Here is a 12,866-nt window from a genome sequence, read left to right on the forward strand (position 1 = left end):
AATTTGAAAGAAAATACAAAGGAAAAATAGGAAAAAAGAAAAAGTTAAAAAAAATAAAAAAAATAGATTAAAAGTCGATTAATTATTTTTTTTGTTACTCAAACAATTTTCTTTATTTTAACTTATCAATATAAATATTAAATAATTTAAAAATATATAAAAATTTTAATTAGTTTTAATTATATTTGATTTTCTTTGATATTTTTCATAGGACAACCCAACATAAAAAAATTATTTTCCTTTACATTTTTTTTTCTTTTTTTAGTATTTTTCGGGAACCAAACATAAGCTTAAGAAATTACACCACAAGTTGATTCATCATGATATCTCAAGAGAAATAAAGGAAGGCAAGAAAGTTTTTGATGCTACTTCACAACATAAGTTCCAAAACTTCCTTAAGTCTCAAACAAATAACAAAAATTATAATTATGGAAGTAACTCCAACAACAATAGGAACTACAACCCATAAGCCAATCACCCTTCATCCAATCAGCCATGAGTGTAGTGCCAACTATGTGATCGTGTAAGTCATAGTGCCAAAACTTGTCGTTCAAGACCTCCAACCAGTTTGTTGACACCACATTACTCAAATTTGCAATTAAAACTTGGCTATTCATTCAGAATGTGGTGGCAATGAAGACATAACCATGTGTGATAGTAATGGTATACCCATCACCCACGTGAATTGTACTACTCTCTCTACACCTACTCATAACTTTATATTGAATGATGTTTTATGTGCACCGTCCATTCATAAAAATCTTCTATCTATTTCTCAATTTTGCAAACATAATCAAGCTTTTATTGAATTTTTTCCATTCATTTTCTTGTGAAGAACTTGAACACAAGGGCATCAATTGCACAAGGACAAAGTAGTGGCAACGTATATGAATGGCCATCACCAACCATTTGATCAACATCTTCTCCACACACTCTCATTACTACCAAAGTATCTCTTAACCATTAGAATCAACATTTGGGTCATCATGCTCTGAAAATTCTAAAATATGTTGTGTTTTTGGATTATTTCATAAAATACACTTGGTATTACAATCTTAAATTTAAATCTGAAATTCCACAAGTCTTTGACTGTTGAGATATTAGGAATGCTTTCCTTATATCATTATTTCCTTATATCATTTAGTGTTGAGATATTAGGAATGTTTAGATATTAGGAAAGTTGAGATATTATGAATATTGAGATATTAGGAATATTGAGATACTAGGAATATTAAGATATTAGGAATATTGAGATATTAGGAAAGTTGAGATATTAGGATATTAGTTGTTATTTCCTTATATCATTATTTCCTTGTATCATTCTTTCCCATTCTTAGAATGGTGATTACCCTCTATATATACTCTGTACATGAACGAATGAAAAAATGAATGAAAAAACTACAATTTATCAATTTGAAGATGGTATCAGAGCCATGGAACTGAAATCCTGGATATTTTGTCGCTATGGTAGTCCGACAGCGATCAACCATCCTAAGACAAGCCCTAATATTGATAAGTCAACCTTCAAATGCACTCACTGCAATAAGACTGGTCCCACCAGTCTGGATATCCCACAATTTCAAAGCAACGACTCTTGGTATGACCAGGAAAACAATAAGGAACCGAGGGTTTGAACCATGGACCTTTAGACCATGTTTAGGCTATCAACACTTTGTTATTAATTATAATAATCGTGATCAACGGAAGAAGGATTCCAAGAAAACCTCGACTGCAATTGTTGCCGAAATAAAACAGAGGCTAATGTTGCTGAGAAAGCCTCTGCATTGGTAGCTGCTACTGATCATGGTGGTAAGTTTTTAAATACTTTTACACCTGTTATTAATAGTACATGGATAATTGATTTTGGTGCTACAGATCATATGACTTTTGATTCTAGACAGGTTTCACCCCTTAGACCTTCCTCACAAAAAATTGTTTCCACAGCCAATGGTAACACAACCCCAGTTATTGGGGAAGGATCCTTAACTCTTACTGATACTTTGAATTTGGATTCTGTTTTAGTTGTTCCATCTTTAGATTATAATCTTTTGTCAGTTTCTCAAATCACTACAGCCTTATCTTGTATTGTCATTTTTTGGCCTGAATTTTGTGTGATTAAGGACATCCAAACAAGACAGACGATTGGTTGTGGTATTAAACGGGGAAAACTCTATTACTTGGACTTGCAGTCAAAGGATTCAAATAAGTTGCAACAAGCCTTGATGGCAGATGGATCTGAGGGGGAGAAGAAAAAGTCTGAAATTTGGTTGTGGCATCGACGTCTGGGACATGCTTCCTTTGGTTATTTAAAAAAATTGTTTCCTAGTTTGTTTGCAAAGAGTGATATTTCTGGTTTCCGTTGTGATATTTGTGAATTGGCTAAAAGTCATCATGCTTCGTTTCCATTAATTTTGAATAAAAGTCCGTTTCCTTTTATGGTTATACATTCTGATGTTTGGGGCCCATCCAAAGTCCCAACTTTGAGTGGCTCACGTTGGTTTGTTACTTTTATTGATGATTGTACCAGAATGACATGGTTATGCTTGATAAAGACCAAAGATGAAGTGAACTTGTTGTTTCAAAAATTTCATAAAATGATTGAAACTCAATACAATGCAAAGGTTCGGGTTTTGCGTAGTGATAATGGTGGAGAATATCAAAGTTCTGATCTTCAAAAGTATTTGGAAGGACATGGCATCATTCATCAGACTACTTGTTCCAATACACCCCAGCAAAATGGAGTCGCTGAACGAAAAAATCGACACTTGTTAGAGGTTGTTCGTGCTTCCTTGATAGCAGCAAAAACACCAATATCTTATTGGGGAGAAGCAATCACATCTGCCGCATACTTGATCAATCGGGTACCTTCTAGCTCAATTAACTTTCAAACACCTCTCCAAGCTCTTACTAATGCCGTAGTTGCCCCAACCGTCCCAAATCTACCTCCTCGTGTTTTTGGTTGCGTGGCATTTGTGCATCTACACAAGCACCAACGCACCAAGTTAACTTCCCATGCATTGCAATGTGTGTTTGTTGGATATGCATTGCACAAAAAGGGATATCGATGTTACCATCCTCCAACTCAACATATGTATATTACAATGGATGTGGTGTTTCATGAAGATTCAATGTATTTTTCATCCGAGTCTGAACTTCAGGGGGAGTACCATAAGGAAATTCAGACTCTCGATTATGATTATCATATTTCTGAGGAAGATGAATCTGGACAATCTGAACTAGTGAACCAAGAAGTGGGTGAGTTGGATATGAGTGGTCAACAATTTGGGTCCGAAGATGTCTTCATTGAAATACCAAACCAATCGTCGTCTGTTGAGGGTGTTCTTAATTTGGAGCCTGATCCATTCATGAAACGGTTACCACATCGTCATAATAGAGGTATTCCTAAACCCACATATGAACCTGAATTGTCTACTAAAGTCAAATAACCCATGAGCAACTATGTGTCTACCCATCGTTTGTCTGAATCAAATAAGTCATTTGTAAATCAATTATCTACTGTAGCTATTCCTAACAGTGTGCAGGAAGCCTTAGCTGATCCAAGGTGGAAAGCAGCCATGAATGAAGAGATGAAATCATTGCAGAAGAATGAAACATGGGAACTCGTAGAATGTCCACCAGGAAAGAAGCCAGTTGGGTGTCATTGGATCTATACTGTGAAGTACAAGGCAGATGGTAGTATTGAACGATTTAAAGCAAGACTGGTAGCAAAAGGGTACACTCAAACTTATGGAATTGACTACACAGAGACATTTGCACCTGTAGCTAAGATCAACACAATTCGAGTATTACTGTCTTTAGCTGCAAACCTAGATTGGCCATTACAACAATTTGATGTGAAAAATGCCTTTTTGCATGGCGAGTTATCTGAAGAAGTATATATGTATCTTCCACCAGGACGCATGGTGTCAGAAAAGCAATGTTAGAAGGTGTGCAAATTGAAGAAGTCATTGTATGGGTTGAAGCAATCCCCGAGAGCATGGTTTGGAAGGTTCACAAAGTCAATGAGAGCTTTTGGCTATCGTCAAAGTAATTCAGATCACACTTTGTTCCTAAAAAAACAACATGGTAAGATTACGGCACTCATCGTATATGTGGATGACATGGTAGTTACAGGAAATGATCCTGAAGAAAGAAAAGCTCTACAAAATTATCTATCTAGAGAATTCGAAATGAAAGATCTAGGTCCTCTGAAATACTTTCTTGGGATTGAAGTTTCTCGATCAAGTGAAGGAATTTTTATGTCTCAAAGAAAGTATGCCTTAGATCTTTTACAGGAGACTGGAATGTCGGGATGTCAACCTATTAATACACCAATAGAAGAAGGTCTGAAATTGTGTGTTGAGCCTAATCAAGTATCAACCGATAAGGAAGATACCAAAGACTTGTGGGGAGATTAATGTACTTAGCTCATACAAGACCAGATCTTGCTTATGCATTGAGTGTAGTGAGTCAATACATGCATAATCCTGGAGAACAACATATGAATGCAATCATGCGTATTTTGAGGTATTTGAAGAATGCTCCTGGGAAGGGAATTTTATTCGCAAAAAATGTTGATCATCAGAATATAGAAGTATATACTGATGCTGATTGGGCTGGTGCAGTGGATGATAGGCGATCTACATCTGGTTACTTTACCTTTGTAGGTGGTAATCTTGTGACATGGAAAAGTAAGAAACAGAATGTCGTCGCTCGTTCAAGTGCAGAAGTGGAATTTAGAGGTATGGCTCTAGGACTTTGTGAGGCATTATGGCTAAGACTCCTCTTACAGGATTTAGGTTACCTATCTAGGCAACCAATCCGATTGTTTTGTGACAATAAAACCGCATGTGATATTGCTCATAATCCAGTACAACATGATCGTACAAAGCATGTCGAGGTGGATAGATTCTTCATTAAGGAAAAGTTGGATGATAAGATTGTGGAATTGCCTAAGATTCGATCAGAAGATCAATTGGCCGATATCCTTACCAAAGCTGTCTCAAGTCAAGTGTTCTCAAAATTTTTAGACAAGTTGGGCATGTGTGACATCTATGCACCAACTTGAGGGGAGTGTTGAGATATTAGGAATGCTTTCCTTATATCATTATTTCCTTATATCATTTAGTGTTGAGATATTAGGAATGTTTAGATATTAGGAAAGTTGAGATATTATGAATATTGAGATATTAGGAATATTGAGATACTAGGAATATTAAGATATTAGGAATATTGAGATATTAGGAAAGTTGAGATATTAGGATATTAGTTGTTATTTCCTTATATCATTATTTCCTTGTATCATTCTTTCTCATTCTTAGAATGGTGATTACCCTCTATATATACTCTGTACATGAACGAATGAAAAAATGAATGAAAAAACTACAATTTATCAATTTGAAGATTGACAATTTTAAAAAATTGGTTGAGCTTTTTTTTTTTTTAATTATACAATTTATTTTGATAGAGTGGTTGACTATCAAGCTTTTCATTCCCTTTTAGTTGATTATTGTATTCAACATTTCACCTCACCACTTCATACTCCACAACTTGTTGGGATGGTTGAACGTAGACATTAGTGCATTATCAAAATTGATCTCATACTGTTGCATTAAGCCCTTATTCCTCTTAGTTATTGGTCTTCTACCTTTTTTTTTTATTGTAGTTTACCTTATCAACTATTTCCCAATTCCAATCCTCCAACACTAATCCCTATTTTCCAAGTTGTTTTCTACTAATCTTAATTATCTTAAGTTTAGGATTTTTGGTTCATTGTGTTATTTATGGCTAAAACCCTACACAACTCATAAGCTAGACCCCAAGTCACGACCATGTGTTTTCATTGGCTATTCCATTGTTCCTAATACTTATCATTGCCTTAATTTTCACACCATAAAGGTTTTCACATCCAAACATGTAGTGTTTGTTGAGAGTAAGTTTCCTTTTTAAAAAAATCAAGTCCAAGAATTAAGGGTAACTAAAAATGGGTACATTGATTGGTTAGGCATGAACCCTTCGACACATTCCTCACTTCCCTTAAATCAAGGGACTTCTACTCTAAATCCTTCATCAACTCCTTCTTCCTTCAATTCTCTTGTAAACATGTCATTTCCATCCCTTTTTTGTTAACATCAACATCCTAATCCTCGCCTGCTTCCTTAGTAGACCAAGGAATTATGCAACCATCTAGTATGAGAAACATTCATGCACCAACCTCATCTATGTGCTCTCTAGTGATGGCTCTCAATCTCAAGTAAATGAACTCTTTCCTTCATCTACCTCACCATCCAATCTAATATATATCTTCAATTGGAGAAATATTGACCAATATATATATATATATATATATATATATATATATATATATAAATTGCTTGATCAGAACTCTATGGAGGTAGATAAATGGAGTTCGGCATTCTCCAACCACAGCCTCGGAGGGAATCAAAGGATGGAAACCGTTTTTCCTAGACACTTTGTCATGTTTCCTTTCATGTAACAAGGCCAAACCATCCCCATCCTCCACCACCGCCTCCTCTCTGTCACTATAACGACCCGCACCCAACCATGTAGATATTGTCTGCTTTGGGCCCAAAGGGGCCCTCACGGCATTAAAATGCATATACTTGGTTAAAATGAGTCTCTACATATATAGCGTCAGGAACTTTTTCCCCTATCTAATGTGGGATGTCACAAACACCCCTCATGTAAACACAACGTCCTCGTTGTATCCCATAGGATTGTGGGGCCAAACAGACAAATACCCCTTACAGGGTTAAACAAACCCCCACACCAGGGTCGGGGATAAACTTTAATGTCATTTATAACGACCTGCACCCAACTATGTAGATATTGTCCACTTTTGGCCCAAAGGGGTCCTCACGGCCTTAAAACACGTTTACTTGGTTAAGAGAAGCCTCTACATATATAGCGTCAAAAACTTTCTCCTCTATCCAATGTGGTATGTCACATCACTGTCCTTACTACTCCCGCTAACTCTCCTTCAATCTGTTCCTCTCTCCTTGACACCACCATCTCCGTTGTTGATCTCCCCTTCTCGGTGAACATCCCTAGTGTTCCTCCTGGGATCGAAAGCACTGATAAACTACCTTCCATGTATTTCTTTGTTCCCTTTGTCAACGCCACCAAGCTCATCCAACCCCACTTCAAATAGGTAATCGAGTATCTCCCGATTGTTCACTACATCATCTGGGATGGGTTTCTAGGCTGGACTCAGCAGTCTGTGGACAAACTAGGAATTCCTAGACTCCTTTTTTATGGTAAGAGCAACTATGCTTTGACCTTGTCTTCAATAATGCATCGAGAAAAGCCACATGCGATGGTGAGTTCGGTTGACGAGGTCTTCTCTGTTCTGAGGCTCCCTTGGGTGAAGCTCACAACCAACGACTTTGAGCGGCCCCTCAGTGAACTTGAACCCAAAGGTGCACTCTTCGACTTAGTGGTGGAAACAAGCGCAACTGCGTTTAAGAGTCATGGCATACTGGTCAACGGCTTCTACGAGCTAGAACCAAGGTTCAACGATTACCGAAACCAAAATATTAGACCTAAAGCTTGGTGCATCAGACCACTCTGCCTAGCAGAGCCACCAAGAGTCCAGACCCTATAAAAGCCGACGTGAGTGCAGTGGTTGGATGAGAAGTCGGCTCAATGGAAGTCGGTGTTGTACATGGCCTTCGGATCTCAAGCGGAGATGGCACTTGAGCAGTTGCATGAAATTGTGATGGGCTTGAAAAGATCAGACGTGGAATTTTAGGGGTTTCGAGATCAAAAGTGTTGGACAAACACATATTTGTAAAAGGGTTTGAAGAGAGGCTGAAAAAGAGAGCACTGATAGTGATAGAATGGGTGGACCAAAGGGAGTTACTGGCACACCAGAGCGTCAAGGGGTTTCTTAGTCACTGTGGGTGGAACTTAGTGATGGAGATGTTAAAGTATTCGTTTTAGGTAGTTTGTTAGTGATTTGTTAGTATTTCCTATTGATAAGGGATGTGTTGTTTAGGTTGATCTATTCTTTAGTTATAAACCACGAGGACCGTTACCTGGATTACTTTTAATTCTATTTGAGTTATCTTGTAAGGCTATCTATAAGTCAGTAAGTTTCTTATTCAATAACAAAATTTATTAACATTTGGTATCAGAGCAGAAGGAGCAGATACCAGCAATCATTGGGCCTGATCAATACCTAAGAAGCAATAGTCTTCTAAGAGTGTAGCAGTCAGGATGGCAACTGAAAGTAACTTTGTGCAACCAACAATTCCAAAACTTGATGCACACTATGATCACTGGTGTATGCTTATAGAGAATTTTCTGCTCGAAGGAATATTGGAACCTGATAGAACAAGGGATCCCTACAGTAGAAACAGGGGCAGAACTCACTGAAGGACAAAAAAAGATGATTGAAGATGCAAAACTGAAGGATTTGAAAGTTAAAAATTATCTCTTCTGAGCCATTGATCGATCAGTCCTAGAAACCATTCTGAACAAAGATACAACAAAGAGCATTAAGGTTCTTAGATATCTTAAAAATACACTTCTTCATGGCTTACTCATTCATCATTATTCTACTTCCACTCGATTTGCATGCATTCTCAGATGTGCTTAGAACCCGAATCATAGAACCTTAACTTCTACTTACATTGTTTTCCTTGGCTCCAATCCTATTAGTTAAAATTCAAAAGAACAACAAATCATTAATCGATCATTAATAGAAGCTAAATACAAGTTAGATGCATCTACTGTTATTGAACTGAATTAGGTGCACAACCTATTTTGCGAGCTTCAATACTCATTAATAATGCCTTCAATCATCTATTGTGATAGTATAAGTGCTACCTACATTTGTGCAAATCCTATTTGTCACTCTAGAATGAAGCATATCATAATAAATTTTCACTTTATTAGAGATCAGGTTGCCAAGAAAGAGTTATGTGTTGCCCATGTTCACGCCTCTGATCAACTCATTGATTCACTTACAAAGCCTTTAACTTGTGCCACATTCCAAGCTTGGTGTTATCAACAAAACCCCAATCTTGTGGGGACATAAAAATGAAAGAACATCTTCCCACCATTTGACATAATCAATAAGTGAATTCATTCCCTTGACAACTATGATTGTTTGCATATTTTTGGAATGCATTATACAACTTAGACTTAGCTCACAATTTTATTAGAATATTTGATTTTATTTCCTTACTCCATTATTTTGTAACTTGATTTTATTTTTTTATTTTGTTCTATAACTTGTATATATTACACAAGTTATACATAAATCAAAGATAATTTTTCTCTTTTATCTCTCAATATGATGAACCAGAGGTGACACAAGAACACATAAACAATTTGGTGAATTATAGAAAAAATAAATAAATAAAGGCTTATTTTTACATCTATCAATCGCTAGAACTACCTACTTTTGAGAAGATTACAAACTCAACCACATAAAAGGTGCATTAAAGATCCTAATGAAAACTCTTACAAAGGAGTAAAAGAGGTGTAATAGAGATCCTAATAAACACTTACAAAGAAGTAAAAAAAATAAATAAATAAGGAAGATTCAAGCTACAACTTTAAGAAAACAATTTGAGTTTTCTTGTATTGAAAAAATGGAAGAAGTTTCCCATTATTTTTTTTGTGAACGTTAGTTTTTATCAATTAGACGAAATCTAATGATTAAAACATTTCAAATCTCCAAGTTATGAATAAAATTCTTAAAAGTTAATGTCCTTAAAATATGCTCAAAACTCTTTCCATTTTCTCTATTTGAAGAAACTCAAATTGACCTCTTAAAATTTATAGTCAAATTTTCTTCACCTTTTCTACTCCTTTAAAAGCATTTATCAAAATGTTTTAGGTACCTTTCCTCTTCTTTTTTTTTTTTTGGCTATCATTTTAAAATAAGCTAGCCTAGAAGAATTCTTATGTTCTGTATAGGATTTATAGTTTTTACATGCTAACATTTAGTAATTGGGTAAGCAATCTAAAGAAATAAAAAATTACTTTAGGTTTTACATTTATCCATGATTCGAGAGTTTTTTCTTTATCATCAAAATAATACGACTACTACCATTAGTCTACTCAAACAATATGAATGCATCAAATATCTTTCCATTTAAATATATCATGAGTTTCTAAAAAAATAAAAAAATTACCCAAATTAAATTACAAAATATCTTAATATCTTTATAGAACCAATCAAGGTCAATTTAAAGAGCGTAGTTTAAGGAAGCCGACATAGGATTTGAAATCTTAATTTTATTAAGAGTTTAGTATGTGTTAGAATAAAGTTTTTATAATTAGTACAAACTTTTTTCACATTTTCTTTCTATAGAAAATGTACATGGGAATTTTTCTTATCATTTACACGTAAACTTAAAAAAGACAGAGTTGGAATTGTACACAGGATTGTCTCCCACTTTTTGAACTCGATGACAAAAAGATAAATGTGATTAGTGTCCTGAAAATGTCCCACAAGAAAGAAAGTCTCCATCAACATCGGCGGCCTGCTTTGTCGATACCTTGGCCGTCTAAAGAAGTCACTAAGTTGACATTGCTATCTTAATATTAGAAAATACTAAGATGTTGACTGGGTGACATCCGAATTTTAAATCCATGATTAACAATAAATCGTCCCACCCCAAGACACAGAAAGAAATAAATGAATTAAATGAACGTTGCATATAATATGATCCAATAAAACTTGGACATAAAATATGAAACTATTCAATTGTTAATATCTTTTTATAAATATTTAAAAATTATAACAACAATTTTTAATATTATTATGGAGAAGCAATTCATATCTATATAGGTTAACCTTTAGAAGAATATTTAAAAAAAAAAAAAAAGTTTTTCTTCTTTAATATCCCATGTCCATATACCAAGATAATAATTGAGAATAAAGTAACTTTATTGCATTTTTTTTTTATTCATATTTCCGAGAATAAGGTAATTTCCAAAATTGTAAAATATTATAATTAGAATAAACCCCACCCAAGAAGGTATATTTTTTAAAAAATAAAATTATATAAATAAAGAAATTTTAAAAAAAAATAAATTATTCTTTTTATATATTAAATATAATTAAATATCTTGAATTGAAGAAATATTGACCAAACTATAAAAAATAAATAAAAAATAAAAAAAATACTAAATTGCTTTATGAGCTGTATGGAGGTAGATAAATGGAGTTCTGAAGCAGGCATTCTCCAACCACAGCCTCGGAGGGAATTAAAGGATGGGAACCGTTTCGCCTAGACACTTCGTCCTATTTCCTTTCATGTCACGAGGCCACACCATCCCCATCCTCCACCTTGCTCGTCTCCTCCACCGCCGCCTCCTCTCCGTCACTGTCCTCACCACTCCCGCTAACTCTCCTTCAATCCGTTCCTCTCTCCTTGACACTACCATCTCCGTTGTTGATCTCCCCTTCCCGGTGAACATCCCTGGTGTTCCTCCTGGGATCGAAAGCACTGATAAACTGCCCTCCATGTCTTTCTTTATTCCCTTTGTCACCGCCACCAAGCTCATCCAACCCCACTTCGAACAGGTAATCGCGTCCCTCCCCACTGTTCACTGCATCATCTCGGATGGGTTTCTAGGCTGGACTCAGCAGTCCGCGGACAAACTAGGAATTCCTAGAGTTCTTTTTTATGGTATGAGCAACTATGCTATGACCTTGTCTTCAATCATGCTTCGAGAAAAGCCACATGCGATGGTGAATTCGGTCGACGAGGTCTTCTCTGTTCCGGGGCTCCCTTGGGTGAAGCTCACAACCAACGACTTTGAGCCGCCCTTCAGTGAACTTGAACCCAAGGGTGCACATTTCGACTTCGTGGCGGAAACAGGCGCGGCTGCATTTAAGAGTCATGGCATGCTGGTCAACAGCTTCTACGATCTGGAACCAAGGTTCAACGATTACTGGAACCAGAAGATTGGACCTAGAGCTTGGTGCGTCGGACCACTCTGCCTGGCGGAGCCACCAAGAATCCAGACCCTACAAAAGCCGACGTGGGTGCAGTGGCTGGACGAGAAGTTGGCTCAAGGGAAGTCGGTGCTGTACGTGGCCTTCGGATCTCAGGCGGAGATGGCACCTGAGCAATTGCATGAAATTGCGATGGGCTTGGAAAGATCAGAGGTGGCATTTTTGTGGGTTTTGAGTTCAAAAGTACAGGAGAAACACGAGTTTGTAAAAGGGTTTGAAGAGAGGCTGAAAAAGAGAGCACTGATAGTGAAAGAATGGGTGGACCAAAGGGAGCTACTGGCACACCAGAGCGTGAAGGGGTTTATGAGTCACTGTGGGTGGAACTCAGTGATGGAGAGTGTGTGTGCGAGTGTGCCCATCTTGGCTTTGCCTCTAATGGCAGAGCAGCACCTGAATGCGAGGATGGTGGTGGACGAGTTGGGCGTAGGACTAAGAATCCTGGCCAGCAACGGCTCCGTGCGAGGGTTTGTGGAGTCCAAGGATGTGGAGAGGATGGTAAGAGAGTTGATGGAGAGTGGGGAGAAAGGGAAGGAGGTGAGGAAGAAGGTGAAGGAGGTGGGAGAAGCTGCAAGAGCTGCCATGGGGGATGGCGGTCCCTCTTCCCGCACCTTAGACCTTTTCATTGATGAGGTGTGTAATAAGAAACTGAATTTACTCCCTTCACCAGCTTAATCCCTTTCCTTGGATTTTCTTCTTCCGTTTTTATGTGAAGTCTTCTAATTGCATACCTCATCATCTATATATCATGTACTATGATCGTCCGCCCAGAATTAAATTTAGTTATCTCAGCTTTTTCTTTTTGTCTATGGATCTCAATGGAATAAATTTACGAAAATGGCAAAAGAAAGTCTTGATTTTGAACAGAAGA

At 36.7% G+C, this 12,866-nt stretch overlaps 1 protein-coding gene across 1 annotated transcript; it reads left to right on the forward strand.

Annotated features, from left to right (window-relative positions):
• The first annotated feature begins 11,246 nt into the window (after nt 1-11,246).
• Nucleotides 11,247-12,802, forward strand: LOC117904385 (UDP-glycosyltransferase 90A1-like). Its single transcript, XM_034816971.1, has one exon. It carries the CDS (start codon nt 11,252-11,254, stop codon nt 12,668-12,670), a length of 1,419 nt encoding a protein of 472 aa, XP_034672862.1. The 5' UTR covers nt 11,247-11,251; the 3' UTR covers nt 12,671-12,802.
• The last annotated feature ends 64 nt before the right edge of the window (nt 12,803-12,866 follow it).

This window comes from Vitis riparia, chromosome 17 (genome assembly GCF_004353265.1).
Source record: "Vitis riparia cultivar Riparia Gloire de Montpellier isolate 1030 chromosome 17, EGFV_Vit.rip_1.0, whole genome shotgun sequence".
Lineage (NCBI taxonomy): Eukaryota > Viridiplantae > Streptophyta > Magnoliopsida > Vitales > Vitaceae > Vitis > Vitis riparia.